At 44.6% G+C, this 26,828-nt stretch overlaps 1 protein-coding gene across 3 annotated transcripts in view; it reads left to right on the top strand.

Annotated features, from left to right (window-relative positions):
• Positions 1 to 20,960: 20,960 nt before the first annotated feature.
• The window catches only part of Tut7 (terminal uridylyl transferase 7), a 53,796-nt gene continuing 47,928 nt past the window's right edge, over positions 20,961 to 26,828 (top strand). For all 3 annotated transcript variants that reach the window (XM_051194142.1, XM_051194144.1, XM_051194143.1), the window contains exons 1-2: positions 20,961 to 21,106; positions 22,264 to 22,814. In XM_051194142.1, the coding sequence (XP_051050099.1) occupies positions 22,295 to 22,814 (520 nt within the window). In that variant the 5' untranslated portion in view covers positions 20,961 to 21,106; positions 22,264 to 22,294. The remainder of the gene's footprint in view (positions 21,107 to 22,263; positions 22,815 to 26,828) is intronic.

Genomic DNA, 26,828 nt, shown 5'->3' on the forward strand with positions numbered 1-26,828 from the left:
ATCTCTGTTTTGTTGTTGTTCATTTGGATAGGAGTTTGTCTATCTTGCTGATTGCCTCAAAGAACCAACTCATTGCTTCACTGATCCTTCGTATTGTTCTCTTTGTTTCTGTTTTATTGATTTCCATCCTCAGTTTGACTATTTTCTGCCATTTACCCCTCTTGGCTGCGTTTCCTTCTTATTGTTCCAGAGCTTTCAGGTGTGCTGCCATTGCTAGTATGCGTTCTCTCCAGATTCTTTACGAAGGTCCTTGGTGCCATAGACTTTCCTCTTAGCTCTGCTTTCATCGTGTCCCATGGGTTTGGGCATGTTGTTCGTTCTTTTCCATAGAATTCTAGGAAGTCTTTAATTTCTTTCTTTACTTCTACCTTGATCCAGTGGTAATTCACTAGAGAGTTCTTCAGTTTCCATGAGCTTGTAGTCTTTCCGTCATTGTTGAAATCCACCTTTAGTCTGTGGTAGTCTGAAAGGGTGCAGGAGGTTATTTTCATCTCCCTTTGCATCTGCTAAGACTCACTTTGTGACTGAGTATGTGGTCAGTTTTGGAGAATGTTCCACAAGGTGCTGAGAAGATGGTATACTCTTTTGTGTTTGGGTGAAATGCTCTGAAGATATCTGTTAGGCCCATTGGGTTCGTAAAGTCCGTTAGCTGCAATACTTCCCTGTTTCGTTTAGGCCGGAGTGGCCTGTCTGTTGGTGAGAGTGGGGTATTGAAATCTTCCACTATCTATAATGGAGGTTTGGTGTGTGATTTAAGCACCAAGCAGATATGCAGCAACTGTGGCTGCTCTCACAGTTAACATGCGGTGGGAATAATCTACCCTAGGCAGTCTGAGACCTTGACTAAGGGATTGTCGTCTTAACTCTACACTCAACCCTACCACATCCAAGTCCCACTTAAACATTGCAAACACTGCAACTGAAAGAATATGGCAGATGAAAAAAGTAAGCAAAGCAACGAAATAACACCAGATACACATGCCTCAGCACAGTAACATAAGAAACATAGAAAAAACAAGACAACGCAAGTCCTGGAAAAATCACTAATCTCTCTTGCAGTAATGGCGTCCAGTGAGAGTAAGTTAGACAAAATCCCAGGCGGAGAGCTCAGATGACAATTCTAAATTCAAAGACAAACAGACAAAGGAAGGTGATAGGAGATGTGAAAGAATAATTCTACAAAGAGATAGGAATGCTGAAGGAAAACCTATCTGAAATGCTGGTGAAAGACCCTCGGAGGGCCCGAACCCTCATGCCCCGACTCAGGAAAGGCACCCCCCCAAATCACTCACGAGAAGTGGTCTTGATGCAAAAGAATGAGGTCTGTTATATTCCAGTGCACTGGGGTCCACAGCCATACTCCACGTGGGGTAGAGGACTGGGGACCCTGGGTACAGGGTTCAGACAGCTTTTATAGGGTTACAACAAAGCCCGAGCAATACAAACCAATCATCTCATAGCATCCAGTGTGGACCAATCAATTTGAACTATCCAAGCCCGCGCTTTGCCCAGGAAGTCTGCTTTCGCTAGGGCTTCTGGGTAGTGTGGCACAGCTCATTTCCTGTTCACATTCACTCACAGGTGCTGTCAGTGACCCGCCCTGTTGTAAACAGTCAAGAATGACCTTTTGCCTTCTCACTGCTAGGGAGCAGAGTCTAGGGAAAATTAGGCTAAATTTTTCCATCCTTACACTGGAAATCAATCAATCAAACAAACAAACAAACACAAAACAGTAATGGGGATGTAGAGGTGGCTCAGTGGTTATAAGTTTTCTCTTGCAAAGGACCCAAGTTTGATTCCCAGCACCCATAGGCTGCTCACAACTTCCTGAACTCCAGTTCTAGGAGAAATCCCATACCTGGCTTCTGAAGGCATCCACATACATATAGCATGTGCTCAGACACATACACACACTAAAAAAAATTAAATATTTTTAAAAAACATAGAAAGTCAAATAAAAATCTCTCCAGAAAATCCTGGATATAGACTGGATTAAGTAGAGGAAAGGCCATCTGAGCGTCACATAATTATTTTTGTTTTTGTTTTTATTTTTGTTTTTCAAGACAGGCTTTCTATGTATTGCTTTGGAGCCTGTCCTGGAACTTGCTCTGTAGGCTAGGTTGGCCTTGAACTCAAAGAGATCTACCTGCCTCTGCCTCCCCAGTGCTGGGACTAAAGGCGTGTGCCACCACCCCAGCACTAGGGAGGCAGAGGCATGTGGATCTCTGTGAGTTCAAAGCCAACCTTGTCTACAAAGTGATTCCAGAACAGCCAGGGTGGCTACACAGAGAAAGCCTGTCACAAAAAAAAAAAAAAAAAAAAAAAAACAAGCACGCAAACAAAAACATGGGGAAGGACCAGATAAAGCAGGGCACGCCTTTAATCCCAGCAGTCAGTCAGGAGGCAGAGACAGGCAGACTGCACAGTGAATTCTAGGCCAGCCAGGGAACAAGAGACATTTTCTTTGGGACATTAGCCTTCACTGCTGTGGATGTCCCCACACCCATGCGCATCTGGGCAGCCCAAATTGGACTCAATGGATTACTTAAAAGGACGTGAAGTTGACTTGAGGAGTTCAGGTGTCTGGAGGAGGACAGGAGTCAGGATGGATATAATAAAATACAGTGTATACACGCAAGGGATTTTCAAAGAATAACTAGAAGGAGCTTCAGACTCTAGGCTGTGGGTGTGGCTCAAAGGTGTTGCACTTGCTCAGCGTGGACAAGGCTCTGGGATCAGGACAGTAAAAATAAGTTAAAAAAAAAAAAAATAAAGCAAACCAAACTCTCAAAGCCTGAGTGACAGTAACGAGTAACAGTGTAGCACTCCTGATATGCTCACACAGCAGCACGGAGGGAGGGCGTGGCACCCCCACTAAGGAAAACCTGCAGCTGATGAGGGAAGTTGGCTTAACCATGAAGACACCGGGAACTGGCAGAGGGCCTTTCCACGGAACCCTGAAAATGTGTTTAAGCCGCCTGCGCGCCACTTGGCTTTGTACAAGGATCCTAACAGGACTGTTTGCGCATGTAATCTCTTCCACCGTTTTCTCTGGAGTAAAAGTGGCCTGTGTGGGGGGCGGGGGGGGGGGGGAGGCTGGAAAGCAACATGGGAGGGTCCTGTTCCCCAGGCCTAGTAGGAGAAGTGTGTGTCTCAGGCGGCAAGGGGAAGTTGATCTCGAGCATGTCAGCAGTGACAGTTTAAGGTAGGGCTGTCTGTACTTTACTATTTTTAGTTAGTTAAACTCTATGTTCCCTAGAGCAGAGTCCAAGACAGATGTCTTCTCCACGGCAGACATGTAGCTCTCGTTAAGGCTTATCTTTTTCTTAGCAAATTATGAAGCCCCTTTTACCAGTCACCTTTAACTTCCAGATACTCCTTTCCCGCCCCATTCACAACCTTTCCCTCCACCACTCAGGCCTAGGAGGTAGCTCTCAAAGGCTGCAGTCTAGATTGCTTGTGAACTAAGAGTCACTGTGTTAACTCTGCCCGGTGTCATTAGAGAAAACACTCTGACCGGGCTGGTCAGCACCTGCTTCCCGTCAAGGGTGTCTTGACACAGCACTGAGTATACCAGACCACCAACAGCAGTTCAGAGCAGCTGAGGGCAAAGGCCTCACTTGGTACTCCTCCATTTTACATTTATTTTATGTGCATGTATGACGCACCACGTATGCACCTACAGATGCATGAGCTATTGTGTGGGTGCGGCAAACCGAGCCAGGGTTCTCTACAAGAGCATCAAGTACTTCTAACCGCTGAGCCGTCTCTCTGGCCCCATATCACGCCCTCTCTCTCACCATCCAGTCTCCCTACTGTGTGGCTCAGCTGCCATCTCTTGCCTTTCTTCGTGTCTGAAGTATGGAAAGCCTCGCTATTGACTCCCAAGCATTTTCTCCTCCCTCCCTAACACCCTCACACGTTTGTTTCCTTCAGAATAATTATTTAATTAATTGTTTATTTCTATTTTCTGTGCACTGGCGTTTCGTCTGCAGTATATGTGTGCGACACATGCATGCCTGGGGCCCGGAGGATACCAAGCCTGTTTTGGAACCCATGTTATTTCAGAAGAAAGCTAGAGCACAACTGTGATGGCAGCAGAGCTCACTGGGAGAGGCCTGCACCTCGAGCCCCAAGTACTAAAGAACGGCAGCGCGAGGGCTACTTGAGCATCGACGCAACGCAACCCCAGTGAGACCTTGTCCCAAAACACAAAGCAATAAAAGCAGAGGCCACAGGGTAAAATCCATTTTTAGCTTACATTTGAAATACTAATAAATAAATAAAATTATTTCAAGTATCAAAACATCAAATGAACCAGGTTGTAGCTCAGTGGAAGAGTGTGAGCAGCCCTGAGTGTGAGCGCCACCGCTACAGGAAGAAAAATGAAACAGATGGTCATCGTGGATAATCTTGATTAGCGACTAAGCGGGGTCTGGAGTTAACTGACAGTCCCGTCTCTCTCTGAGGCCGGAGGACTCTTCCCATGTGGGCAGCGCATCCCAGCTGGTAGTCTGGAAATGCACTGGCCAGTCCACTGCCTGCACCTCCAGGAATGCATCTCTCTCCTGCTGCTGCTGCTGCCAACCCCTGCTGGCATCAGTCCCCAGTGTTTTTAGGCTTTCCAGGTGGGCTGAAGACCCACGACTCTCCTGGGTCCTTCCAGGTTTCGGATGGCAGATGGGGACTGCCAAAGTCTCCTAGAATGACAGCTATCGGGCTGCCATCCTCTATGCTGTTCCAGCCCTCCCCCCTTCCCCTAGGAATGTGTCTAAAAGCCAGCTACTCCTCAGCCGTATGGAGTGAGCCATTCTGTTAAATCCCTGCTATGATGTGTATAAATTCTGTTCCTCTAGAGTCCCCTGCCCAACACAAGGCTCCATAACCAAGCAGGACTTCTCTCCTGGTCTTGACTTTCTGTTATGGCTTATGCAGCCACATTTCTTCTCTTTACATTCATGATGTTGTAAGCTTCATCATGTTGAGGACAAATATCTACAAATTAAAACATAAAAGTTAAAGAGAACACATCAGCAGGGCCAGGTAACACAGACCTGTAATCCTAACTACTCAAGAGGCTAAGGCAGTGTGATCACAGCCTTGATGGCATAGTGAATTCCAGGCTAGCCTATACTACAAAATAAGACATCCCCCATTTCCAAAACAAACAAAACCATCCCAAATTAGTAAAATATAAAGCCATAAATATGTGGCTTAGCCATTTTAGCTGGCTTTACTTTTAATTGTTACATTCCACCAAATTGGAAAAAAAAAAAAACTGTTTCAGGGCTGACAAGATGACTCAGTCAGTAAAGGGTCTTGCTGCTAGGCCTGGCAACCCCAGGGCCCCACGGAGATGAGAAAATCCTGAGAGTTGTCCTCTAAGCTCCACACACATGCACTAACAGACACGCACTCAAAACACGAATGGATGAATGAACTCAGAATTTAAAAAGAAAGAAAATATTCCAGTGGGAATGAACAAGAGAAATTTCTCATGGAGAAAGCCAAGTGCCTACTCACTTCAGGGCCACTTTCAAAGTACAGACAGGACAGAGAACTTAGCAGATGTCCAGCACTGGGTCACCCAGGCTTATTATCTCTTTGTGTAAAGGCTGGAGCAGAGGGGACATCCATGACCACATCAGCTGAAACTAACCTGGTTTGGGACATGGCTGTTACCTCCCATTTGGGTTTCTGTTCTGTGCAATGGCACCTCAGCTGACGGCTGCTGATGTCCCACCTGCTGTCTGGCTGCTCCAGTGGCCTCCAGGACACTGCAAAGACCTGAGAGGCAAGGGTGTCACTCAAACAGCTGTGTGTGTCTGTGTGTGTCAGTGTGTGTGTGTGTGTGTTTGTGCCTGTAAGTCTCTGTGTGTGTGTGTGTCTGTCTGTCTGTCTGGTGTGTGTGCCTGTGTGTCTCTAATGTGTGCTCTGTGTGTGTCTGTCTCTCTCTCGTATGTGTGTGTGTGTCTGTGTGTCTGTCTCTCTCTCTCGTGTGTGTGTGTGTGTGTGTGTGTGTGTGTGTCTGTCTCTCTCTCGTGTGTGTGTGTGTGTGTGTGTGTGTGTGTGTATGTGTGGTCTGTCTCTCTTCGTGTGTGTGTGTGTGTGTGTGTGTGTGTGTGTGTCTGTCTGTCTGTCTGTCTCTCTGGTTGCTAATTATGGGTCCATATGATCTATCCCTAAGTGTACAGTGGAGGGGAAACCTGAATGGGTTGTTGGGAGACAACTCTGTCAATGGGAAGAAAGGGTTTGAGGGGCTGAGGTGATGGTTCTGTGGAGAAGAGCACTTGCTGCTCTTGTAGAGAAGCCTGGTTCAGTTCCCAGCATCCACAGGAAGGTTCACAATTGTCTGTAACTCTACTTTCAGGGGAATCAGATGGCCTCTTCCAATATCCATGGTTACTAACATACACATATGCAAGCAAAAATACTCATACCCATAAAATGAAATAAATAAACCTAAATATTTATTTAGGGTTTTCTTTTTGAGACAGTACTTCACTCTGTAGCCCAGACTAGACTCAGAGTCATGATCCTCCTGCCTCAGCCCCTTCTGAATACTGGGATTACATATGTATTCCACTATAACCAGCCTGAAAAAGTTTTCCACCATTCCCCCTACACACACACACACACACACACACACACACACGCACGCACGCACGCACGCACGCACGCACGCACGCACGCACGCACGCATGCACACACAAACACACACACAAGAAACAGAAGCCAACAGGGTTTCACGTCTCTCTGTGTTTTCCTGGCTGGCCTGGGACTGGCTATGGAAACAGTCTGGCCTCAAACTCACAAAGACCCTTCTGCTTCTGCCTCCCGAACACTGCGATTAAAGATGAGTACAACTACACCCTGTGAAAAATATGCTAGCCTGGGGTGGTGGCAGAGACTAGAAAAACTGTGTTTGCAAAGAAGGGCCTTAAAAATTATGAGTTCAGGGTTAGTCTGGGCTACAAGAGAACTTGGGGGCAAGCAGCTATGTAACTGAGCATGGTAGCATGGGTCTGTTGTGTGGGGAGATTAAGGCAGGGGATCTGTCAGCTAAAGGCCTGCTTAAGAAGCTTATGAAGGCCTTCTGGGTTGTCTCCTGTAAGTCGTGGGCATAGCCTTGGTGGCAGGGTGCTCACTGTCTCCAGTGCTGAGAAAACAAAGCAAATAGCAAACGTCCAAAAGCTACAACTTTTGTGCCTGTTGAAAACTCCAGGCTGGCAGGAGGGTAGGGGGAGGAGTTAGTAACTGTTTTCAGATTAAAATTCCTAGGATAATTTTCTTCTGCTGCTGTTTGAAGCAGTGTCTCACTACGTACACCTTGCTGGCCTGGAACTCACAGTTACCTATCTGCAGTGCTGGCATCTGTGTGTGCCACCATACTCTGCCCCTAAAATCATGTAAAATCTATTGTATGTTAGTTATGTCTTTGTGCTTTCATACCTTAACGAAAGAGAGGAACCAGAGGTGCACAGGCACATGTATGTACTCCCAGAACATGCAAGGTAAAAGGAGGATCAGCAGTTTTAGGTCATCCTTAGCTGCAGGGCCGATCCAAAGCTGGCCTGGGCTATAGGAAACCTTCTCAAGAAAACTCAGCCTCTACAAACAATAAAAACAAAAGGGAAGACCCAGCAAGCAGTGTTTGAGAAGGAGAAATTGGAGGCTCATCTCCGTTTTTCTTTTCTTTATGACCATATCACAAAGAAAAACATTTAAAAAGGAACCAGACTGTCTTAGGGTTTTTATTGCTGTGAAAAGACACCATGGCCATTGTAGCGCCCGCGCCACCATCTGATCCACGAATCGGGTGAAGGCCTACAGATTGAAATAAAGATAAGACAGCGGGTCATTCGTTCAATGGCAAAGTCGGAACGCCAAATGCCGAATGCCGTTTATTGAGGGGATGGAACGGGCTTAAATACTGACTACAGCACAGTGGAAAATTACAGGAATTTTAGGCTTAGCTCTTCCCTACGAGGTGTGTGTTATCAAAACAGGAAGCGTACCAACAACAGCCTTGGGGCAAGGAGTTCCAGCCAGCAGCTTCAGGCTTGCTCAAGGTGCCTCAGGGTCCTACCGGTCCCCCTTTCTTTTAATATAAACTAACACCTGCCTTAGGTGGCAGAGGACATCAGCATAATTCCTTACCTGTCATTGGAGAGGTCACCCAGGCCCGTAACCTTTCTGTCTTAGGTTGGATATCTGCCCCCTCTGAATTTCCCTTCACTGGTGAATAGTTTGTCAGCCACATGAGGGCAGAGGCATTTTCTCTTGAGCCAAAGACAGTAGATTCTGTCTTGTTTGAAAGTTGGCCTGGGCCTGTCTAATGCTGTGAAGTAGCACCAACTGCAAGGGCTACAAACCCCAGTGAGAGAGATTGCCCAATCTCTAAATAATCTGCCCACGAGTTGAAGTCCTTGTAAAAGGTCTTCTGCACTGGCAAGTGGCACTCAGATTTCATTGATGTTAATGGTTAAAGCATGTGTATAATTTAAAAACTGATCACTCCAGGATTTCTGGAGAAAAATGATGCATTAACACAGATATGTGTGAAAGACAGAGAACAAGAAGCCATATGAGCTTCTCACAAAAATTGAAGTGTTCATATAGGAGGATAGTTTGTAAATTTAGTTTAAAAATGCCAATTTGTACTAGATAATCAAGTGTGTTTTGGGTGGCTAAGGCTACAGCCAAATCACCTGATAGTTGATCCACTGTGCTTGCAGTATTTACAGATTGGGAGAAGGCTATTGTAGAAACTGTTGCTTCAGTGGCAGAGAAGGCACTGGCAGCCTCGATCCTGGAATCTCCTTTCCTCTCTGCTGCACACCTGGGGTACGTGGCCCACAACATTGTTACTTCACATGTGCAGAAGCTAACCAGTCACATGTGCAGAAGTTAACCAGTGGCAGACCTGCTGAGAACAATTGAAACTTTCTCCAAAATTAGTAACATTGGTTACAACAAAAAGAAGGGAACCAGAATACAAATGCCTGAGATGAAGGTGAAATTCTAGTCCTTTGATTCAAAGTATAAATTTATAACTGCTTGATCCAAACTATAATTAGTAGTCAGGAAAAAGGGCCACATATGGCTACCCAGACCCACAGGCATCAGAATGGGTAGATTCTTAAAGACCCATGGGACCTTCTTTCTGGATGCTACAATCACTGTCCCTCTCCATATGGCGAATCAGATGCTCAGGCACCCAAACAGGGTTATCCGCGTCTTGTGGAAAGACACAAACTGACCCTCGGGCCCATACTAGAACTGGGTCGGGGCCGCACCACTGTCCAGTAGTGACATTCTTCCACATAACTGAGCCATAGTCAGATGGCCGAGGGTGTCAATGCCTGTCGGCTGCAGATCAAGCAGCACTATCAATAGTTTAAAATTTTAAAATATAAAGGACAAGAGAAAGGTGATTATGAGGAGACCCTGTAAACTCCCCCTTTTTTGTTTTATGAAGATAGGCTTTAGGTGTGAGCTTCATCATGGCCTGACCCTGAGGATTATAAGGGATGCCAGTCTTATGAGAGATAAAAATTTTGCAAAAGGAGTTGAAACCCTGACTAGTATAAGCATGGCCGTTATCAGTTTTTAATTGTCCGGGCAGTCACATATAAGCAAAGGCTTGTAAACAATGGCTCTTAACATCCTTAAGCCTTTCTCCAGTATGAGCAGAGGCAAATATGAGATGAGAATGGGTATCCACAGATACATGAACAAATTGTAGGCGACCAAAGGAAGGAACATGAGTAACATCCATCTGCCAGATATCATTAGGTGTGACACCACAGGGGTTAACTCCAAGGTGTGGAACAGGTAAGAACTCTGTACATAGGGGACAATTTTTAACTATATCAAGAGCTTGGTCTCTAGTAATTTTAAAATGGCATTTGAATGACCCTGCATTAAGGTGGAAGGTTGTATGAGCTTTACAGGCTGCTTCATACCCAGACTCTCTCATTATCATGATGGCACTATCTGTTTTAGTATTAAAATCAGCAACGGCATTTCCTTCACTTAAAGGGCTGAGCAAATCAGAACGGAGATGTCCTTCAAAAATTGGATGAGAGCGCCTCCATAGTAGGCTTTGTACGGCTAGTAAATGTTCTTGTACACGAGACACTGGAGCTATATAAGCAGCAGTTTCTAAGGGAGCCAATATATGATACACATATTTACTCTCAGTGTATAAGTTAAATGGCTCATTAGAAAAATGTTGAAGGGCTAATTGTACTGCAGCTAGATCCACAAATTGTGCAGACTTCACTTTAAGTATAGAGCGTTTGATAATGGGAAAGGAAACAACTACTGCACAACCATTTGAAGAGCCGTCTGTAAATACATTGAGGGCCCCCCTCAAAGGATTTTGGGAAATAACCTTGGGGAAAAACACAGGATGATTTAAAAAAAAAATGAGCTAACTTACTGGAAGGAAAATGACTATCAAAGTGGCAGGGTGTGGAACACAAGAAATGTGTCCAGTCCTCATCAAACTGTTGAAGCCATTGTATCTGTTGTTGAGCTTAGGGGGTAACAATTACATCTGGCATCTTACCAAAAACTGGAAGACTCATTTTGTATGCCTTTTGAATAATACAAAGCATTGCCTGGGGATAAGATCTAATTGTCTTCCCTGGGGATGCATGTTCATTCACCCACAATATAGGACCAGTTTGCCAAAACACCACGGTAGGGGAATACGCTGAAGCAAAAACTAATAACATCAAGTTCTGAGAATAGTCGATATAATTTAAATGTGCAGATTGGAGGCATTTTTGCACAAGCTGTACACATTCTCGAGCAGCAGGTGTTAAGGTGCTCAGAGAAGTAGGATCAGAATCTCCTTGTAAAATACCAATAATGGTCTAAGCTACCCAGTGGTTAGGGTCAAACTAGATTGAACCCAATTTATATCTCCCAATAATGTTTGAAAATCATTAAGGGTGGTCAGTTTATCCAGACTTAAAGTAATCTTTTGAGGACGGATACCAAAATATAACAATTGATGACCCAGGTATTGATAGGGAAATTCTTGTTGCACCTTTTCTGGGGCTATTCTTAAGCCAGCTAGTTGGAGATTATGTTGTAATTCCCCAAAAGCCTCATTCACTTCCTTAGGATCCAGGCCGGCTAAAAGAATATCATCCATGTCACGTATAATATACAGGAATTGAGATTTCTCTCTAATGGGGGCAATGGCCAAAGATACGTAAATTTGACAAATAGTGGGACTATTGGCCGTTCCTTGAGGCAACACCACCCATTGATATCTCTTATAGGGCTCTTTCAAATTAATAGAAGGAATGCTAAATGCAAATTGCTCACTATCCTAAGGATGCAAGGGAATGCTAAAAATGCAATCTTTTAGAACTATAACTAATAAATGATAGCCTTGAGGGGAAGGTAAGCCAGGTTGTGTGGCTCCCATAATTTGCATACAATCATTAACAGCTCAGAGATCTTGTAGGAGTCCCCATTTTCCAGATTTTTTCTTTATAACAAAGATTGGGGTATCCCATGGGGAAGTGGAAGGAACAATATGTCCTGCCTCTAATTGTTCCTTTACAAGTTGACGTGCAGCCTGTAATTTCTCAATAGATAAGGGCCATTGCTCCACCCATACTGGGTTATCAGTTTTCCAGATAATAGGAATGGGAACAGGCTGCCCAGCAATAGCCCCTAGGGAAAATTTCCCAGCCCAGAGCGACCTCCGGCTCTTTTGATAATTAAATTTTTGGATGCAACAGACTGAGGGTCACATTGTAGGAATTTACCCAGTCCTCTTCCTTGTACATAGCCTTGGTCAGCCAGCATATTTTTAACAGGCTCAGTAGTAAGGACCGCTCCCATGGCCTGAAGCACCTCTTTCCCAAAGATTAACAGAGATACGACTTAACACAAAAGGCTGAAAAAGTCCTGTATGTCCTTCATCATCTGACCATTTAAGAAACTTGAGTACTTATTCTGGAGCTACAGCAGTTCCTTTTGAAATGTCCTGGTTGTCCACACCCAAAGCAAGTCTTTGGCCTGGCTCCTCCATTGTTCCCACCTCTTTTCATAACTGAAGCTGTAACCTGGCCCATAATGTGATGACCATCTATGTTCCGATATATGTGTATATAGTCATTAAGACTTTTGGACTTATGGGGACATAAAGCCTCTTTACAATGCTTGTTTGCATTTTTGAATGCCAATTGTTTAACTATAGGCATGGCATTTTCAACATCACCAAAAATGCGGCCTGCCAGCTGTAGGAGGCGGTCTGCAAATTCTGAATAGGGCTCAGACAGTCCCTGCAATATCTTAGATAGTTGATCTCCTGCAGCCTTATTAGGCAGGGCTTTCCAAGCTCTAGTAGCAGCAACAGCAATTTGTGCATAGACTGCTGGGTCAAAAAGGATTTGAGCTGCAATGGTGACACATTGACCTCCACTTGTAGTGCTCGTGAGCATATCTAAATTCCTAGCAGGAAATCCGGCAGCAGCATTACTTTGAGCGATTTCCTTGCAAAACTCTTGAAATTCGCCTCTCCAGAGCAAATAGTCATCCCCACTCAGCACGGCTCTACAGAGCTGCATCCAATCACTAGGGGTGCAATTTAACGCTGTGAAAGACCCAAAAATTGTCTGAGTAAAGGTGCATGGGGCCCATAAGCAGTGACAGCCTCTTTAGCTGTTTTATATAACGGCTATGCTCCCTAACCCTGTTATCCTGAGGATCCACTCAGGATCTCAATCACTGGAAACAGTTGTCTTTCCTTTTCTAACACTTCTGCCTTGGTTATTAAATCTTTAACCTCTTCCTATAACACTCAAGGTGTAGAGATCCTACTAAAGGAATCGGAATCACAAAAGGGGTTGTGCCGTGGCGGACGGCATATGAGCTCCTCATCGTCTTCAGTTTCTGATTCCGATGTATCCTCCTCATCAGTTATGGTAGGACTATCATCTCCTAATTGGGATCCCTCTTGTTCCCTGATAGAATTCACAGATTCTAAATCTTTTACTTCCTCAGAAGTCCTAATCATCTTTGCCATTTTTTTCTTTTACTTTATGGCAATGAATTCTTTAGCTGTCTTGTTTTAATCCAGGTGCCCTGCCTTTTCAATAGGGCCACTAATTGCCCACTGAGCTTTTCCTTACAGTTACTGGAACCCATCCTTCAATACACCCTCATTCACTTACTTTGCTGGCCAGCCTTCGAGGGTGATCTCTTAGGTGATTCTTTCTTTCCCGGTCTCGGTGGGACCTCCACTGGTAACACCTGCGCTACCGTCTGTTCCACAATACCCTAGAGATTGAAATAAAAACAAGACAGGGGTGATGGGAGATGTCATTCTGTAAATATGTTTCTCATACTGGTTAATAAATAAAGCACTGTTGGCCAATAGGAAAGGAAGATAGGAGGGACTAGGAGACAAGGAGGAAGAGGAAGGAGGAAGGAGGAGCCAAGATGTAGAGTCGGGAGAAAGCAATATGCCGGCCTGCTCCCCAGTAAGAGAAATACATAGATCAGCAGAAATGGGTTAATAATTAAGGCAGAGCTAGCTGATAAGAAACAAGTAACCGGGCCAACAGAATTACATCTAATACAGATTCTCAGTGTGTTATTTGGGGCTGGCACGGCGGCAGGACAAGACCGGGCTGCAGGAGGAAAAACCGTACTCGTTACAAGTGGCACCCACGTGGCTAATAAGAAGTTCCACTTAAAATTTAACAAAAGCTTAAAAAAGGGTTTTAGAAACAAAAGAACAGAGACAAGCAAGGTTTCTTGGTAGTAGCATTTTTCTTGGTTGGATTCTGTTTTGTGTGAGACAAGCAAAAATTTCTGCGGCTCCTTTAAGGGAAGATTCCTGACTCAGCATAAGCGGCAAAAAACCGCAGGGCTTTAAAAAAGCACTGCTAACAGTTTATTGATGTGTATCAGAGCTGGCAATGGCAGTGACCACATCTCCAAGCCGGCAACCTGCTGCTTGCTGCTGTAGACTAAGGCAGTGACCACAGCTCTCATTGCTGGAGGTAAAATAGCCGCCACCATCTTTGATAAACCGTGGCAGAAACAACAAAGACTTTCATTTTAGCCATGTTGTTGTTTACCAGATAAAAGACTCGTGGCCAGAAAAAGAAAAAGATTTACAGTAAAGACAGATTCACATTAAGAAAAAGTGCTAAAAGTTTACAGTGTGTTTTAAAAAATACATAGGCTTGGGAGAGAATTAAAAATGGTTTTAAAAAGACAGGAACTGGGTGTGGTGGCACACACCTTTAATCCCAGCACTCGGGAGACAGAGGCAAGCAGATCTCTGTGATTTGCAAAGTAAACCTGGTATGCAGAATGAATTCCAGGACAGATAAAAGTTACACAGAGAAACCCTGTCTCAAAAAATAAAAAGTAAAATAAACAGAGTAATAATAAAGCCACATAAAGATGAAAAGCTCAGAGAGAATCTGGTTACTGTATGGTGTTATATTGTCTTTGCATTGTTTGACTGCTGAGGAAACAATTGTTAAAACAAATGCTGCTGGATTAATTCAATTTATATATTTTAAAAATGCTTTGACAAGTTACTGGGGAAAAGGATTTCTATTTTTGTTTCCACAGAAAATAAAAAGCTGTGGATTCCTTCCAGACTAATGTGGTTTGAGCAAGCCAGATCCCCTGAAACAGTGTTCCTGGTGATCCAACATTCAAAACAGCTTGAACAAGGCAGCCTTGCAGACTACAGCCAGGATTTCTGCATGTTCTTAGGATCCCCATGACAGCGCCCCCTATCAGCAGGAAGTAGTTTGGAAAGAACAATGCCCAAATTCCCAAATATTGTTTATGAATGTTTGTTTTCATTTAAGTGGGCTTGGTTATAAATGGTTAATGACCACAACCAATCTCTTTTTAAAAAGGTTAAAAAGGGATTATGATATAGATATGAATACTTTGTTTTGGAATGGATTTTCATTTATTGATACAATTTAAGGTTAATTTTGTGATGTGTATATTTCTCCTTTTGTTTAGGTATTGTGTTTATATAGTTCATTCAGAAATGTATAATGTAGTACAGATTATAGATAATTACCTATGATAGTCAAAGCTTAGAGTTAAGTTAGCTAGGTTTTCAAGATACACAGAGATGTATTTGAGATAGGCATTCTTCAAACCTTTCAAAGACCTACAGAATATGGCATTTAAAATGGTTTAGGGTTTTCGTGACAGTGAGACATAAATGCTCCTGGCAACACTACCTGCGTCTGAAAGGAAGATGGACATCGAAGAAACACATATGGAGTTTGCCTCCAATATGGCAAGACCAGCCATTTGGACAAGATACTGCTCTTGTCTGGACTGTTTGACTTTATGCTGTATAAACTGAACATGCAGGACCCACAGAAAAGTGACTGCTGATTGAAGATAGACATTGCTACAGAGTTCCTGCTTCATGGAAGAGTCTGCCAGACAGTCTGCAGGACACAGAGGAAAGTGACGGACAAACTGCCAATACAAGAAGACAGTTTAAAGTTTCCTGCTTTGCTGAAGAGTCTGCCAGACACACTATGTCCTATGGGTTGAAGATGGAAGATTACAAACGAATTTTGGATGACCAGGCAGTGAGTTGTCTCTGTCATTTCTAGAGTTTATATACTAACCTTCTGTGGTCTTTGATGGAGTTGAAGACAGATAGTTATGGTTATAGTTTTCCTTAGTTAAACTTAAAGACATATAGGACTTTAACTCACAAAGATAAAATAGATGATGGAATATTTTCTTCAAATCTTGCTAAATGTTAATGGACTAAATAGTGTTAACTGTGATTCTTATTTGATAACTGTTATGTGATATATTTTGCTATGTTAAGGTTAAAACCCTTCTTTTTATTTAGACAGAAAAGAGGAGATGATGGGAGATGTCATTCTGTATATGTTTCTCATACTAGTTAATAAATAAAGCACTGTTGGCCAATAGGAAAGGAAGATAGGAGGGACTAGGAGACAAGGAGAAAGAGGAAGTAGGAAGGAGGAGCCAAAATGGAGAGTCGGGAGAAAGCAATATGCCGGCCTGCTCCCCAGTAAGAGAAATACATAGATCAGCAGAAATGGGTTAATAATTAAGGAAGAGCTAGCTGATAAGAAACAAGTAACCGGGCCAACAGAATTATATCTAATACAGAGTCTCAGTGTGTTATTTGGGGCTGGCGCGGCGGCGGGACAAGACTGGGCCGCAGGAGGAAAAACCGTACTTCTTACACAGGGGGTCATTCGTTCAATGGCAATGTTGGAATACCAAATGCAGAATGCTGTTTATTGAGGGGATGGAACAGGCTTAAATACTGACTTACAGCACAGTGGAAAATTATAGGACTTTTAGGATTAGCTCCTCCCCACGAGGTGTGTGTTGTCACGAGGTGTGTTATCAAAACAGGAAGAGTACCAACAACAGTCTTGGGACAAGGAGTTCCAGCCAGCAGCTTCAGGCTTGCTCAAGGTGCCTCGGGGGGTCCATGTAGGGCCCTACAGGCCATAGCAACTCTTACAAAAGAAACACATTTACTTGGGGTGGCTTACATTTTCAGAGGTTTACTTATTATCATCATGGTTCAACATGGTGGTGTGCAGGTAGACATGGTGTTGGAGAAGTAACTGAGAGTCCCACATCTTGACTTGTAGACAACAGGAAGTGGTCTGAGATACTGGGTGTAGCTTGAGCATATGAGACCTCAAAGCCTGCCTCCACAGTGACACACTTCCTCCAACATGGCCAGGCCCACTCTAATCAAGCTACACCTCTTAATAGTGTCACTCCCTCTGAACTTAAGGGGGGCGATTGCATTCAGACCACCACACAAATGTTCATGGAAGCTGCTTGCCAGAAACCGACTTGTTCCATAACTTCCATTTATTGTACAAATCTTCCCAGTGTGTGATATGACCCAGTTAAAGACCTAGGTCCTAGAGGGTGTATCTATCTATAAACAAAATAGGCAAGTCTCTGGCATTTCAAGATTTATGTTCTATTTGAGGAAGATGACAGCGAATAAATTTAATGACTAATTGGAGTTCAATAAGTACACAAAGGGCTACAAGAGGAGGCACATGGGGGCGACATCAGGGAAGCAGCAGAGGAGAGCAGTGGCAGCCAAATTCACCCTGTACTCTCAATACCTAACACACCATGAGTTTGATTCCAAGCCCCAGTCTCAGCACTCAGGCAGCTTGAGGCAGGGGGGCTACTGGGAGTTGGAGTCCCTGCCCGGGCCACATAGTGAGTCCCAGGCCAGCCAGAGCTATAGTGAGACCCTGTCTCAAATAAAAATTGGATAGTCATGGGTTAAAAGTGTAGCTAGGTGGTAAGAATTCTGGCTCACCTGAGTTCTGTACCTCCCAACACAGCCAGAGAGAGAGAGAAAGGGAGGGAGGGAGGAGAAAAGAAGGATAGAGAAAGAGAGAGAGAGGGTAGATGGGCTGCAATGAAACATGACCTTTGAGCAGAAATAAAAGGCCAAGAGGATATGAACTAAATACCCAAAGGAAGACTGAGTGATACAGGAGAGAATGATGGGACCTTATGGGAAGGAAACAGCTTGGTGGCCAAAAGTCAGTAACTTTAATACAACTAACGAAAACTTTTTTGTGATTTTGTAAATACCAATGAAGCACTTGTGGTAACAAAATTATAAACCAAATTTACAATCAAGCCATCTTCTTTTTAACTTTCTTTTTGACCTGATACTGGCTGTGCAGACCAAACTGTCCATGAGCTTGTGGTGATCTTCCTGTCTCAAGTGCTGTAATTACAATTACAGGTAGGTGTGTGTGTGTGTGTGTGTGTGTGTGTGTGTGTGTGTGTGTGTCCTCAAACTCACAGAATTCTCCTGCCTCTGCTTTCTGAGTGCTGAGAATATAGGTATGCACCATGAAACCTGGCTTGAAATGTCTTAATCTCCACATGACTTACGTGTATTAAAAATCTTTTTGACCTTTTTGACTTGTTTTCATCTTATCAACCTGTAAAGAAAAGCAAAACAAGGAAGGAAACAAAAGTCAAACACAGGTCACGTTTTATCTTCATGAGAGTAGTAAATGTGTATCTGAAGGCAAATGGAGCTGTGAGGACATTTTAAGAACCTTTGTTTATTCTCAGAAGCAACAAGAACTTAACACAAGCCTAATTTTCTGGAAGCCAGCCAAGCCAGGCTGGTGACTGACAGACTCACTCCAGGTTCTAGGCTGGAGATGTGGCAAGAAGTTGCTGGACTCTGGGCATGTTTACCTTTCTTTTGTTTTCTTTTCCTAGGTGTATTTAAGGAAGAGTTGACATAATTTGCTAACAAAGTAGACTAAGCATCTTGCCGGAAAGAGACTATAACCTACCTGATAAAACAATAAAGATAATCCCTATACTTCTGATGCCATGGACCTACAGAGCAAAGGACACTGAGTTTGTTACAGATGTATCACAGTAAATGACTCCCATTCCCTACAGAAGATACATTGTAATATGAAGATCAGTGTCATTACCTACAGAAGATACATTGTATTATGAAGAGCAGGTCATTATCCACAGAAGATACATTGTATTATGAAGAGCAGTGTCACTATTCTTAGAACAATTCTGGAATAATCTACTGTCTCCGTTTCTGCTCCAGGTTATTGAAACAATGCCACAAACATTCCAAGAAATCCAGTCTTCCTCCAAGGACTTCCAAAGAAAACCCAAACCAAACGTTTCAACTGCATTAGAATTTTCATGATCAACATAAATCTCCAATATATTCTGACAGGTTTATTTTGGTATTTTTGATTAGTACTAGATCCTCCATATTTTTTGAGTGATGCGAAGGAATCAAACACATTCTTCCAACTGAGCTGCATCCTCAAATGAGTGATGCTTTTAGGAATTTATTTTTATTATGTGTGTGCATGTTTGCGCATGTGAGTGAGGTTGCCCTAGGTGTCCAGAGGCATTGGCTCCCTCTGGAGCTGGAGTTACAGATGGTGTGAGCCTCCCAACATGGGTGATGGGAAGTGAAGTTGAGTCCTCTGCGAGAACAGCCACTCCTTTTAACACTAAGTCACTTCTCCAGCTCCTGAAGATGACACTTCCCTTCTGTTAAGATTTCATTTCTATGTGCTTGAGTGTCTTGCTCTTGTGTATGTCTGTCTATACACATGTGTGTCTGGTGCCCATGGAGGTCAGAAGAGGGTCTTGGAGGCCATGAAACAGAAGTTATGGACAGTGGAAACTGCCAGGTGGGTGGTGGGAATGGAACTTGGGCTTCTGACAGAGTAAGGAATTCTCTTAACCACGGAGCCATCTCTCCAGCACTAGGGATCTTAAAAGCAACTATTTAGAATAGGGAAAGACTATGGGAAACATATTGAAGTAAGTGCAAATAAAAATATTTCAAGTCCTTAAAACAGTGTATGCTGTGTTTCTCCTTTAGGATTCTAGGAACAGAGGCTGTCTTACCTAACCCAGGACTTTGGTACAGGGATTACTCACCTGGGTGTGGTGACGCCACAGTGGCCCATAATAAATATAATGATGTATCGCCAACTCCCTTTGGACTCTATGAAATGCCTCTGTCTTCCTCACAAACAGATTATTAGTTTGGCTCCCATGAATTTTCAGAACTAAAACATCTACATAAGAGACCATCGCAAATTTTTAAGAGTGCATTTCAAGTCACACACAGCTACATAAAAGTTTCCAGCTGATGAAGGTTTGGATTTCAGTCAGGTCTCCTTAAGGGTTAAGCTTTGCCATCTCAAAAATGTGAATAATCATGTTTCCCCTAGAGTGGTCCCTAACATACTTTCCTCATTTTTAAAAGGTGTGTGTGTGTGTTCAGGCATGTAGGTGTTGATTGAGCCCAGTAGAGCATCGGAATAGTTATAGATGGCTGTGAGTCACCCATCATGGGGGATGGGAAGTGAACTTTGGCCCTCTGCAAAAATAGCAAATGCCCTCACTCATTCCCTCAGCCCCTTCATTCCTTAAACTTACCTATAGAGGGATAAGGTACATTGCTTAGTAGTCACATTCCACTGCCTGTAACTTTTATTGCTAGCGACAGGAATGCTCAATTTATGTTAGCGCAACTACTGACATCACAAGACCCTTGAGATGGCTCAGGTGAGCCACAGATGATTCCCGACACCCAGAAGGCGGAAGGAGAAAACCAACTCTGAAAAATTGTTTGTGGAACGCTTGCCATTTAGCTAGGTCTCCTTTGTTTGTTTAATTTTATTGTATTCCTTTCTCCCTAAATTATTAGGATTGAGTTAATATTTCCTTACAGGGCTCATTTTAAGACTGTTGGCCACATAACCAAAGGATTTGAATTTGTATGTGGTAGACATAGAAATAAAAACTGCCTTATTTCCCCCCCCCAACACTTCCTATTTAGTAGTTGTTTGATGTTTTCGAAGCATTTAGAAAACTCCAGTTAACAATGAATCCTCAGTTAGAAAACAAATTTACCAATACGTGTGCTCCTCAAAGTACAACCGTTCTTGTTTGTTTTTCTGAAACAAGGTTTCCAGGTGTGGCCTGGAGCTCAGAGATCCTCCTGCCTCTGCCTGCCGGATCCTGGCATTAAAGGCGTGCACCAGCGCGCTCCGCCAAAACCTGACTTCTCTCCCTGAGGAGCCACACTCTCATCACTTGCAAGCTACAGACGAGAGGACGAGCTTGCCGCTTGGGCGTGAGAGCTGAGCTTAGGCCGCTGGGCTTTCTTCGGCCGGCCACGAAGCCCTCGCTGCAACCTTGAGCCACTCACTCGGAGTCGGAAAGCGCTGGGCCGCAAAGCAAAGGAGCCGCCGCCGCCGCCGCCGAGCGCCCCCTGCGCCCCAACCCTCCCCTCCCCTCCCCCCGGACCGCACCCGCCGCGCGCGCCCGACGCCGGGCGGAACCTGGGCGGCGCGCGCTTCCGGTGCGCGCTTGCTTCCGGCCGGCGGCGGAGCGCGGGGCGGGGGCACCGCGGGCTTCCAATCGCGCACAATGAGACGGCGCCGGGCGCCGGAAGTGGGGCCGAAGGAAAACACGGAGAGGAGCCGGGCCGGACAGGAAGCGGCGGGGGACCGCAGCGCCGCTGGTGAGTGCTCCCGGGCGCCGTCGCGCCGCGTCCCTCCCGGACTCGCGTCCGGGCTGGGCCCGTGGGCCGCCCCGGCCCCGAATACGTTGGCGCCGCCCTTGTCGGGCCGCCTCGGCGCGGCTGCGCGCCCGGAGCCCGGGGTTCGAGTCCGCGTCTTCACTTTGTGTCGGGGCCCCGGCTCCCTCCGGCTCCGGCCCGGGCCCGGGCGACCCCGGGACGCCGTCCATGGCCGGGCGCTGCCCGGGGTGCGCGGCCGCCGCCGCCGCCGCCGCTGCCGCCGCCGCCGCCGCCTGGGAACTTGTGGAAACTGAGGCACGCAGCGCAGGGGTGGGGCCGCCGAATGGGGAAGGAAGCCGAGTGCCGTTCTGCCGCCGATTGTGTCTGGGGCTGGGGACTGACTGAGAAGCCGGGTAAGTCCGCCGGCGCTGCCCGGCCCTGTGCGCAGCCCGGGCCCCGGGGTGAGTGCCGCCCGCACGCCCCGCACCGTGGGCCCCTCCGCCCCGCGGCCGCGCCGGGGCCGCAGTGAGGGCACAGCAGACACGGCGCTCGGGCGACCCGAAATCTGCTCACGAGTTAACGCTGCTCGGAAGAAATTGCAGACTTTAAAACAAAAGCAAAGCAAAGCAAAAAAATAGACTTGGAGTTTTGCAACAGTGCTTGTTGACTTAGGGTGTTTACTTTGAGGAGGGGCGTTTTTGTTACATGGAAGCTCACCGAGTGGAGGCGGCGTCTTCAGATTTACTCGGAATATGAAATAAGGACTAATTTTTACGAACGAGGTAGTACGGCTAAGCCTCCTAACTGCTGGAGTGCACCAATTATCAGTAACATGACGGCAATTTTGTTTCATTTATGCATTCATTTGTTTGTTTATTTATTTGGTTTTTCAAGGCAGGGTTTCTCTGTGTAGCTTTGGACCCTGCCCTGGAGCTAGCTCCTGTAGACCAGGCTGGTCTGGAACTCACAGAGATCTGCCTGCCTCTGCCTCCCCTCCCTAGCGCTGGGATTAAAGACGTGGGCCACCACCGCCCGGCTTGAGCAATTTTATTTTTTAAATGGGGGGAGGGGTTAAGGCTTCTGGGCATCAGTGGGTTACTTTGATTATTTGGTATGATATCATTTAATGGTTTTGTTTCTCCCAAAATGCCTTCTTCCAGGTTCAAAGTAAGAAAGTTGAAGTCAAAGACCATGGGAGATACAGCGAAACCTTACTTTGTGAAGCGCACAAAAGATCGTGGAATTACTGATGATGATGATTTCAGAAGGGGTCATCCCCAACAAGATTATTTAATAATGGATGATTATGCTAAAGGCCATAGCAGTAAAATGGAAAAAGGCCTTCCCAAAAAAAAGATAGCGCCCGGGAACTATGGGAACACCCCCAGGAAAGGACCGTATGCGGTTTCCAGCAATCCGTATGCATTTAAAAACCCAATTTACAGTCAGCCTGCTTGGATGAATGATAACCACAAAGATCAAAATAAGAGGTGGCTGCCCGATGAACTTACTGGTAATGCAGACAGCTGGAGAGAGTTCAAGCCTGGACCTAGGATCCCTACCGTAAGCCGGTCGAGGAAGGAAACCCTGCAAGAAAATGAAGATGGCTACAGGTGGCAGAGTGGGAGAGGGTGCCGAGCAGTCAGACGGCTGTTTCAGAAGGACCTCACCAGCCTGGAAGCCGCTTCAGAAATGGAAGCAGGAAGTCCCGGTATGCTTCACGTCTCTCGGTTACATATCTGTTTTGTTATTTTCAGTAATGAGCTATTTAATGTGATTATGTGAGGGTTTATAGTGTTACAGTTGATGATTTTATCATATTTCAGACATTGGACTGTCACAAGCTCAAAGCCAGGCTGGGCCTCAGAGTAGGGTACTGTCCCCCTCAAAAAACAAAAAAAGGAAAGCTTTTACATTAGTAAACACTTTATAAAAGAGGGTGGTCCTATACCTTTGGAAGTCATATCATAATTTCTGAGTAATGTGTATTATATTTATGTTCATAGTTTTAACTTTAAAATGTGTTTATAGTGAACACGGCAATTTAAAACTAAAAGTATTTAATGTGAAGACAGACTATAGGCTGCGGCTATTCCAGAGAGAGGGGGGAGGAAGGTGGCAGCTGGGGAAGAGGAAGCTTGAGAAGAGGGGAAGTTGAGTTGCTGTTTAACCAAATTCACCCCGGGCTGGGGCAGTTGGACACAAGCCCCACAGCAGCAATTGGGAACATGTTTTTAGACACCCTGAATGCAGATGGAAGCCATGCTGACCCTTTTTGGGAGAATCAGAATCCGTTTCTTTTTCTGAGACACAGTTTCATGTGTCCAGGGCTAAACTTCATTTCTAATAATTATACAAAGTGGTTGTGAATTTCCCTAAAAGGTGCAAGTAGATGTTGTATAGCAATTATTCCTCAAAACAAGAAAGTTATTTCTGTCTAATTGATGTATTTACTGAAGTGAAATAAAAGTTGTGAATTGGGTGCAAAAAAAAAAAAGAAGAGGAAAAGTGAAAACTGTTTATAGTATGCAATTGGATTTAAAAGGTGCTTTTTTTTTTTTTTTTTTTTTTTTTAAGACAATGTCTTAATGTGTAGAGCGGACTGGCCTGCTGGCCTGGAACTTACTGTGCAGACCAGGCCTCACAGTGGTCACCCTGCTTCTTCCTGCACTAGGATTTAAAGAACCTTGCCTCAAAAAAAAAAAAAAAAAAAAAAAAAAGGCAGAAACAAACCCCAAATCTTTGAGCTGGGCAGGCTGTGAAGGCTGTGTAGGATGACTGTGGCGCAGAGCCACAGCTCTACAAACTGGGTAGCTGCAGTTTGCAGAGATTAAAAATTGTCCAGACTTGTTTATGCAGTGCTGGATGAAAAAGTGGTACTAAAATTGAAACAGAAATTGGGGTTCGTTCTGTCTCTCTGGCCATTACCTCACTCTTATAGAACCTGGAATCCTAATATTGGCAGTTTCTGGGCTTTTGATTTGTTTTTTCTTTTCCTTTTTTTTTTTTTTTTTTTTTTTAAAGATTTATTTATTCTGTATACAGTGTTCTGCCTGCAGGCCAGAAGAGGGCACCAGATCTCATTACAGATGGTTGTGAGCCACCATGTGGTTGCTGGGAATAGAATTAGGACCTCTGGAAGAGCAGCCAGTGCTCTTAACCTCTGAGCCATCTCTCCAGCCCTGTTTTTTCTTATTCATAAAAAGGTTTTGGGCATACTTTAAGTATTTCTAATATTATAGCATCCATGTAGGTGTGAACACTAAATTACATTTATCCTACAGAAATTAAAAAATTAAGATAATGTGTGTGTTACACGCCTGCAGTCTCAGAACTAGAGAAGGTAAGATGGGTAAGATGAGGCCAGCCTGCTTGACCTTGGAGAGGGAATGATTTTTGAGAATCATTTTTAGGCCAGGTGTGGTGGCCCACTCATACAATGATAACATTTGGGAGGTGGAGGCTGCAGGAGCTGAAGTTCAGTCTTGCCGGCCTGAGTGAGTTCCAGGCCAGTCTAGGTAGGATTCAAGAACAAAATACAACACACAAATGGAAAAGGGATGGGGGAAGGGGCCTTTCGGAGTCTCATGCTCCCCTGACTGAGCAGGCTGAGCCTACACACTCTAGCCTAGAGTGGTAGAGGCAGAGGCCAACGGGTGTGTGAATCCGTGGTCAGCCCGGTCTGCTTAGTGATCTTCAGGACAGCCAGGGCTACTTAGTGAGGCCCTGTCTAAAATTACCACTCCTAATAATGGTTTGTAGGTTGGTGTTTTGCAGCTAGAATGTTTTAGGATTAGCTAGGGAGGTGGCTCAGCAGGTGTGGACGGGAGTGCGTTGTCCCTGTATTTGCAGAAGCTCATTGCAGAAGTATGTCTGTATAAAGTACAGACATAAGTTTCAAGTTGCCAAGTGAAAAAGTTGATAACTTCCCTTGAAGATCTTCATAAAAGAAACATAAAGGATTTGTGTAAGAATACATTCAGTAGTGAGGAGTTTAATTTTATGAATTAGCAGTGTATGGAAATGATCCCAAGAAAGATCATTAAAGGAACTAAAATGGCTTTTTTTTTTTTTTTTTTTTTTTTCTTTTTTTCTTTTTTGCGATTGGGTCTCCTATGTAGCTCTGGTGGGCCTGAAACTCTCTATGTAGATAAGTCCACCTCATACTCAGAGATCCACCTTCCTCTGACTCCCTTGTTCTAGGATTAAAGGGGTGTGCCACTATGGCCTACATTAGTAAGAATTAATCAAATCATAAAACTATGTGATAAAAAAATTGTATTAGAGTTGATTTTTTTAAAACTTTTTAAGTACTGATTTATTTTTTTCAAGTCTATATTATTGACCCTCTCTTAGCTCTCAAATGCCTTAATTGGCAATGTAAAGTATTTGGGGGCAGTGTCATTAATAGGCTGGCTGGAAATGTACATTCAAATACATATCCATTCAAATGTCCTCTGTGACTAGAGTGATGTACCATATGCAAATAAGATGTGAGGGCCTTGGAATGCTCACAGACTGCTGGGGTTTGACAGGCCAGGGAGCCTGAATCTCCCCATCAGTGGTTATGAAGCCTTTTGGGTCTGTTTTGCTGCCCCAGCGCTGCTCAGGGAGCTTTTCTCACAGTTGGTACCTGCAGGACTGAGTAACCCTGTCAGTTCTGTGTGTCCCTGTGCCACAGGGGCTTGGAAGGGACTTCTTTTCACTTTGAATACTTAGAAGTACAAGGCTAATTTTCTGCCACATTTTAAAATGCAGCTTAGATCTTTATTTTACATTGGTCCTGTGACCTTAGGCAAGTCACTTAGTTCTCTGAGGCTGCTGTTGTCAACCGTGTGTGTGTGTGTGTGTGTGTGTGTGTGTGTGTGTGTCTGTGTGTCTGTGTGTCTGTGTGTGTGTGTGTGTCTGTGTGTCTGTGTGCATGTGCGCGTGCTCGCATGTTCGTGTGCAATGTGGTTAATCTTAGCATTGATGTGGGATTACTATAGGGTCAGAGGAGGCAGGGCACATAAAAAAGCACTTGCTTCCTAATGTTGTGGGATGAGATAGTGATGCTTGCTGTTGACATTACCAGCACTTTCTTCTGCTGTCCCCTGCCAAAAGGAGTAAGTCGTGGTCTCGGCTCTCTTGCCTTAGTGTCCCAGTGTGGTAGCAAGAGTGTGCCACTGATCACAGCCACTGCTGATCACAGCCACTGTTTGATGGATTGTTTTTACCAGGCTGGAGATCAGCCTTAGTGCCCGTGTGCATGCTGGGTAAATGTTCTGCCTTCTAGTCAAGTTCCCAGTCCAGCAACGGCATTCTTTATTTTAGTAAGCATTTATTTACTTACTATTTTTCTGTGTATGTGTTTGCACATCTGGATGGATGTCTGTGTACCATCCATATATAGGAGCCCATGGTGGCAGAGAGGGCATCAGGTCCTCTGGAACTAGAGTAACAGATGGTTGTGAGCCTCCCTAACTGCTGAGCCATCTCCATCCCTCAAAGTAATATTCTTTAAAACTGCAAGTCCTGTATTTCCTTTTCTACCCAGAACTCTTTTCTGTACTTAGCCAGTGCTTTGCAGTTGCTGTCCGGGTGACCAGATCCTCTGAAAGCTGGGGAGAGGTTGCTCTGTGCCAGATCTTTTCCAAGCACTGATTTGTGGCAAGCCACTGAAAATGATTTCATCCATTTAATTGGAATTTTTTTTTAAAAAAAGATTTGTTATTTTAATTTGTGT

This window comes from Phodopus roborovskii, unplaced genomic scaffold (assembly GCF_943737965.1).
Source record: "Phodopus roborovskii unplaced genomic scaffold, PHOROB, whole genome shotgun sequence".
Taxonomy (NCBI): domain Eukaryota; kingdom Metazoa; phylum Chordata; class Mammalia; order Rodentia; family Cricetidae; genus Phodopus; species Phodopus roborovskii.